Below are 7,038 nucleotides of genomic sequence, written 5' to 3'. Positions count from 1 at the left end.
TCTCTCTCTCTTTCACTCTCTCTCTCCCTCCCTCTCTCCCTTCCTCTCATCAGGAGGCCTAATTAATTACTCTGCTTTCAGCCTCCAAATTACCCAGGAGCACTTGGGGGAGGCAAGCGAGGAGAGGGATGATGGCTTCCGCTCAATTCCCATGGTGCTTTTAAAGCAGGCTGCCGTCTCTCTCTCAGGCTAGTTTTCAACAGGAAGACATTTCCTCTCCCAGTCACACCCTGCATCTGATACTATATACCGTATCTACCGTATATGGTAGATGTTGTAGCTGTAGATGTAGATGTAGTATCAGATGAATGGTGTGACTGCATGCATATAGACATAGACATAGACACGTATAGACACACACACACACACACGCACACACACAAAAAAGAAAGAAAGACAAAGAAGAGAAAAGAGAGCGAAAGAGGGCACATGCAAGAGACAGGATATACACAGAGAGAGAGAGAGAGAGAGAGAGAGAGAGAGAGAGAGAGAGAGAGAGAGGCAGGGAGTGAGGGAGAAAGGGAGACTTTATCATTTTAGCTGTTGTGTGATTTATATTGCCATCATGTGTTGGTGTTAGGGAACCAAGGCGAGTGTGATGGAGTGGCTGGGTCTTTCATAAATTCCTGTTGAAGCATAATAAGCGTTGCTTTGGGAAAAAAAGGCCACTTTTAAATGAGGTGCGAGCCTAGAGCATTAAGCACACCTGAGCAGGCTGTACTAAAGCTACTTAGCTCTCCGCCTGGCTGTCCCCAAATGACCTCACAGGTGGCGATAATCTTTCATACACAGCTACTCATTTGTATCTAGGTACTGCAGTGTTCCACGTCTACAAAACATAGCTTCACCCATATAGGGTTCACTTACACACCGCAATGATATATCTTCATATACACAGAGACACTTTTTCACACAGCAAGACACAAGGGGTCTGTTTATATAGACTGTTGGTGAATTTAGTGTCTGATGATGATGATTCTACACCTGTGTGTCTGTGTGTGTCAGTGTGTAACGATGTGTATCACTATGGTAATGGTGTGCACCGATGTGTGTACCTGTGTGTGTGTTCGTGTATGTGAGTGTGTGTGCCTGTTTGTGTGCGTGTATGCGTGCGTGCATGTGTGTGTGTGTGTGTGTGTGTGTGTGTTTCCAGGATCAATGTGTCAGGAGAAGGTCAGGAGGTTTTTCAGGAGCAGCACAATCAGTCAAGTCTCCACAGAGTGAAGAGCCTCTAGAGCTCTCTGAGCCTGCTGAGAAGACATGTTTACTTCTCCTCTGTTCTCCTATCCTCTCCTCTCCTCTCCTCTCTTTCTCCTCACCTTCTCTCCTCTCCTCCTCCTCCTCCTCTCCTCTCTTGCTCTCTCTTCCTCTCCTCCTCTCCTCTCCTGTCCACTCCTCTCCTCCTCTCTTACTCTCCTCTCCTGTCCTCTCCTCCTCTCCTCTCCTTTCCTCCTCTCTCCTCCTCCTCTTGTCCCGTCTTCTCCTCTCCTCTCCTCTTCTCTTCTCCTTCTCTGTGGACAGTTACAGTGATGAATAGTGGAAGCAGAAGGCCCAGTTTAGGGTGGGTACTAACGTCATGGCCTGATAGATGGACTCCACTCCGTATCTCATGGCAAACTCATCCACAATCTCCTGGGAGACGTCGTCAAAGTACACCTTCCACGCCTCCTCCCCTTTCACCTCCGGGATCTTCACTGCCCCGTTATTCTTTACCTCCGTCAGGTAGTGGAACAGGTTCTAGAGAGAAGGAGGGAGAACAGAGGGAGAACCTTTTAGATCCGAACCATAGGAAAATTTTCTACAGAACAACAAAACTCAAAAGATTAAGAATTAAGCTTGAGGTTGTTACAGGCAAGTTTGTTTTGGCCAAGACACAGTTAATCTCTGAGCTATATACCAACTAAACAGTCATCACAAATGACAGGGGAGATTAAAGAGGTATTTTATTTTCCTGCAGCGATGAGGCACTTTAATAATTCACTGCAGTTACGTTGTGTGCTTAATCCCTGTTTCCTAGGTGTGAATATTATATGGTTTTATGATGCCACTGCACTTTTGATGGTTCTGCATTGATTGTTTGTTTACTGTGTTTTTATATCTGCTGTCAGTTTTTACGCGTGCTCCTTTGTATATCTCCTGCTGAAAAGGAATTACTATTTGGGGTAAAATAATGTTCTATTGGAATAGTGTTTTATGACATGGTACTGCGCGTTTTGTGGCTATGCACTTAGTAGTTGATGGGCTTGTTTCGTCAAGTGTTGATTGTTTGTTTATTATTTTTTATATTTGCTGTCTGATTTTAAAATTGGTCCTTTGTACAGCGTGGATCTGCTGCTGGAAATGAATTTCTCCTTGGGGGACTGATAATGTACTACTCTCGTCTCCTCTGCTCTAAATGATGGCACCATTATCCTAATGCCCCCCCCTCTAGCCTCACAGTTACGGGTGCACACTCAGATTCAGATTCCAAACATCCATTGTCCTGTTGCTGGGTAATTGGGCTAATGTATTAAAAACAGGCCTACATGTAGGTGGTGTTTGTGGGCGTGTCTTACCTCGTGCAGGCAGGTGTATTGGCCGTGGGGTGGAGCCACTTTCTCCTCCCCCTTCATCTCCACGCTGATCTTTAGCCTGATGGCGCCCGACACCATCGACTTATCAGTCCTCTTATCTGCAACACAACCAGACTAGTCAGTCTTCTTATCATCAACACAACCAGACTAGTCAGTCTTCTGATCTCCAACACAATCAGACTAGTCAGTCCTCTGATCATCAACACAGCCAGACTAGTCCTCTAGTCTGGAACCAGCTAGCAAGTGCATTGAACATATTTTATCCACACAACAGACAGACACTGCCGATACAGTATATGCTGTATGTCTCTCTATTGTCTTTCCTCTCTCTCTTTCTCACTTTCACTCTCACTCCCTCTTAGTTTCACTCACTCACTCACTCTATCTCTCTCTCTCTCTCTCTCTCTCTCTCTCTCTCTCTCTCTCTCTCTCTCTCTCTCTCTCTCTCTCTCTCTCTCTCACCATCTCTCTCCTGAATAATAGATCGGATTGTTCAGTGTAGAATGGACAAACCTAGGCCAGGCTGGTTCGCCTGCAGCAAAGTCAAAACCCATCAGCACACAGTGTACACACACACACACACACACACACACACACACACACACACACACACACACACACACACACACAGGTCTGTCCAGCTGTCAGTTACACTAGGGCACAGACCTCAACAGCTGCTCGCCCTGGTCGTTATTCTGACTGTGATTTTACAGTCATCCAGTCAGCTACCGAGGCTACAGTACCCCTAGTCTGTCAAGCGCAGTGCTAGAGTCAACCTTCATTGAGCTACTAGGTGATTCACCGACTACACACTGATGACTGTTCCCATAGCCCCCTCTTTTGTTATTCAAGAGGTGGGAAAACACAAAACTGTGACAATGCAATTAAGCTGAATCGCCCCATCTCACCACTTAACAACAAACACAGCTCTATTTCAAGAGGAACTCTGGTTTCCTGATGAGCAGAGACCGAACGGTGGAGAGGTGGCGACCTAAAAACATCAAAGGACTGTTTAAACATTCATAGCAAACATTTAAAACCCCACTGAAGTACACTAGTGGAGAGGAGGTCAGGATTCCAGTAAATGCAGCTTCCTTTTAACCTCAGGGAAAACAAAGGGATAGTCATCACAACGCTTCAGCTGGAGAGCATGCTCCATAATAGACCGGGCTGGTGGATAGTCAACAACATGGAAATACATGAACTTGAGCTTTTCAATCATGAAAGAGTAACTGGAGTACAGGAACGAGTGTTTAAAGGTACAGTATTTTGATTTGAGCTTTAGAATAAGTGCTTAATGGCCGTGATGGCCATATATCTGTAGTGATCAAGGAATGAGATCGCATGATGTTGCATGATCTCATTGAAGAGCATTGTTTTGGTCCAGACGAGGCAGTTTCTAAAATCCGGTGTTGTGGTCGAGCACTGACCCTTTATGTACTACATATCTATGTTTTGTGGATATGCACATGATTGCCATGGTTAGAAAATGTATTCCTTTATATTATAATGGGCCCGTCCTCCAATTTCTACCTCCACCAGTCTCCGCTGGTAATGACATAGGGCTGGTTTCACAGACAAGTCTTAAGCCTAATCCTAGAATAAAAATCATCTTCAATGTATATTTTACATTGAAAGTGGGATTCAGTCCATGACTAAGCTGAAGCCTTGTCAGTGAAACGGGCCCAGAAAGACACAGTGAGAGATTGTGAGACACTGTGAGACTGTTGAGACGTGAAGAGACACTGAGGAGGGTCTGGACATACCCAGGTTGTACCACACGTCCATCTCTCCACTCAGCATGCGGACCTCAATGATGGTCTGGCCCAGGAAGTCATCAGACTCTCGTTTGAAGTGCTGCTTCACCCTGGACTTGATGTCATCATCCTCGTCCCACACGCGCACCTTGATCCTGTCCGTGGCGTTGTGGCACTCACTAAAATTAGAGAGAATAGAATGAAGAAAAAATAAAGTGCGTCCGTGCGTCCGTGAGTCCGTGCGTCTGTGCGTCCGTGCGTGAGATTCCCCTCAGTGACCCTTCATGTCTAAAATGACCTTTGGTTAGTATTCCCTCTCCCCCCATCTCTCTCTCGCTCTCTCTCTACTCTATTTCTCCCCTCCATACAACTCTCTCCTCCTATCTATCTCCCCTACGTCACTGTGGGTCCCACTCCACTTAAAGGAATGGTTGCAGGATTCAGTTGCTGTTAAACATTCTGACACGGTTCATCCTTCCAGCTAAAAGCCCAAATATGACATTGATATATCTTGACACATCACTGTATTTGTATTTTGGGAACATTTTATATTTTATGTAACTGGCACAGGACATGACCGATTTATATAATACTTTCCAAATGCTCATGACAATTTAAAAAAAATTGCGGCAGGGGAAATATTATTAAAACACACACATTTAACCACACTATAACAATAGATACAATATGTGTGTGTCTGAGACTAATGTTTTCCGCAGTATTACTTCCCCCTAATCCCCAACAAAGTGCTGACAGCTGCTGATGTCTAGGAGCCTTCAGCAGGGGGCAAAGTGATGTATCACTCCATTACTCGATTCCCCCGTATTAGGGGGTAGCTGTTTCATGGCAGCTAGACTGCAGTCTCACAACACGACATCACACACATACACACACACATGCAAACACACACACATGCAAACACGCTCGCATATGCATCTTATTAGAATGTTCTGGGCATATCAGAGAATCCCATTTTTAATGTTCTGGTTTGGGTGTATTATATTGTAGTGGGTGAAATACAGAATGTCCTGGATGTATTCTAGAGATGCCATTATCGCTCTCCCTCCCTGCTGACTGAATCAACATGACATCACTTTGATCTCCCAGCCAGTCCCTAATGACACATGCAGATTAACAACATAATAGCTCCACTAATGCTGCTGGATCACACACACACACACACACACACACACACACACACACACACACACACACACACACACACACACACACACACAGAAACAGCTGTTTCTGTTGAGGTGCAGGAAAGTAAGGCCCAAAAAGTTCACTCATTATAGTTAAATAAAAATGATTGCCACACACACCATTACCTCTGCACAAATAGACCCCCTTCAACCCAAATGGAATGTGCGTGTGTGCGTGCGTGTTGATGTTCTGTTTGTAAAGGATCTAACAGTACTCACAAGAAGAACTTCTCGTCCCAGACGGGGTTGAGGTTCCCAAAGATGGTCTTGGTCCTGCGTTTGGTCTTCCCAATCTGCACCGTGACGTAGGGGTCGCTGGAGCCTGTCTTATCCTTAGCCTGCAGCCCCTGAGCACACATGACTGGGAAGGGGAGAAGGAGAGAGGTGGTGGGGGAGGGGGGCGGTATTAACAACAGGCCCTTAAACCACATTGAGCTTTCAGTGCAGCAGGATGGATCTGCATGTGTAATGTCTGTAATAAAACCTATAAGTGTCTTTGTGTTTATCATTGAAGGGGAAACACTGCTAGACAATGGATGCTCACGAACACACACATACACACACACACACACACACACACACATTCACTGCGCAATGAAAGGGAAAAGGACACTAGGCATTAAATATGTATATGTGACATTGTAAATAATTCAGAGTACATATATCCCCCAGCTGACAAGGATTGGTGAGCAATGCAGAGAAAGCTTTGACCAACCAGGAGCTATGGCCTTTGTTTGCCCAGACTGGCAGCCGCGAGAAATACGCAATGGAGGGGTAAGGAGTGCAGATCATGTGGCAGGGGAGGGTGGGGAATAGAGGGGTAAAAGATGGATAGGGAGGGGATGGGGAGTGTAAAGAGGTAAGAGAGGGATGGGGAGAGGTTAAAGTGGGATGGAGGGAAGGGGGTATAGAGGGGTAAGATAATTATCGGGAGGGATTATTTAGGGATGGAGGGGGGTAGTAGGGTAAGATAGCAGTATACAGGGGAAGAGATGGATGGAGGGGGGTTAGAGAGGGATGGAGGGGGTAGAGGGGTAATAAAGCAGTATAAAGGGGTAGGCAAGGATGGAGGGGGGAGATATGATGAAGAGGGGGATGGAAAGAGAGTAGAGATTGGTGAGAGAGGAGTGGAGAGTGGTGTACATTGTCACTGGCAGGCTGGTGTCTATTAGAGAGAGGCTTATCTGAATGATTGAAGAATGGGGTTTATTTATTCATTGCAATTTTACCTGCCAACATCCATAATCCCTGATACGGAATATCTCATGGTTTGGCGGTATGGAAAATCTGAGCGCTAGCTGATAAGAAATATCTCAAACTAGCTGATAAGGAATATCTCTCAACCGGCCAACATAGAATGTTTGGCCGTTTGCTGAAACGGACTATCTCTTGGAATATCTCTCGGCAAGCCACCTGCCAAAGTGCGACATAATCAATGCCGGCCTCGGCGGTAATCAAATGAATAATAAATAAATAACGACTCAATAAAAACATTCTAAAATG

At 45.5% G+C, this 7,038-nt stretch overlaps 1 protein-coding gene across 1 annotated transcript in view; it reads right to left on the bottom strand.

Annotated features, from left to right (window-relative positions):
- The window catches only part of unc13c (unc-13 homolog C (C. elegans)), a gene marked incomplete at both ends in the record, with an annotated part of 106,575 nt that overhangs the window by 76,501 nt on the left and 23,036 nt on the right, over positions 1-7,038 (bottom strand). The window contains 4 exons of the mRNA XM_080539936.1: positions 1,574-1,737; positions 2,556-2,671; positions 4,340-4,509; positions 5,755-5,896. Coding sequence (XP_080396062.1) covers positions 1,574-1,737; positions 2,556-2,671; positions 4,340-4,509; positions 5,755-5,896 — 592 coding nt within the window. The remainder of the gene's footprint in view (positions 1-1,573; positions 1,738-2,555; positions 2,672-4,339; positions 4,510-5,754; positions 5,897-7,038) is intronic.

This window comes from Nansenia antarctica (assembly GCF_963989245.1).
Source record: "Nansenia antarctica genome assembly, chromosome: 9".
Classification (NCBI taxonomy): domain Eukaryota; kingdom Metazoa; phylum Chordata; class Actinopteri; order Argentiniformes; family Microstomatidae; genus Nansenia; species Nansenia antarctica.
Note: the sequence above shows the minus strand (reverse complement) of the source record. Positions and strands in the feature narration are given on the sequence as shown.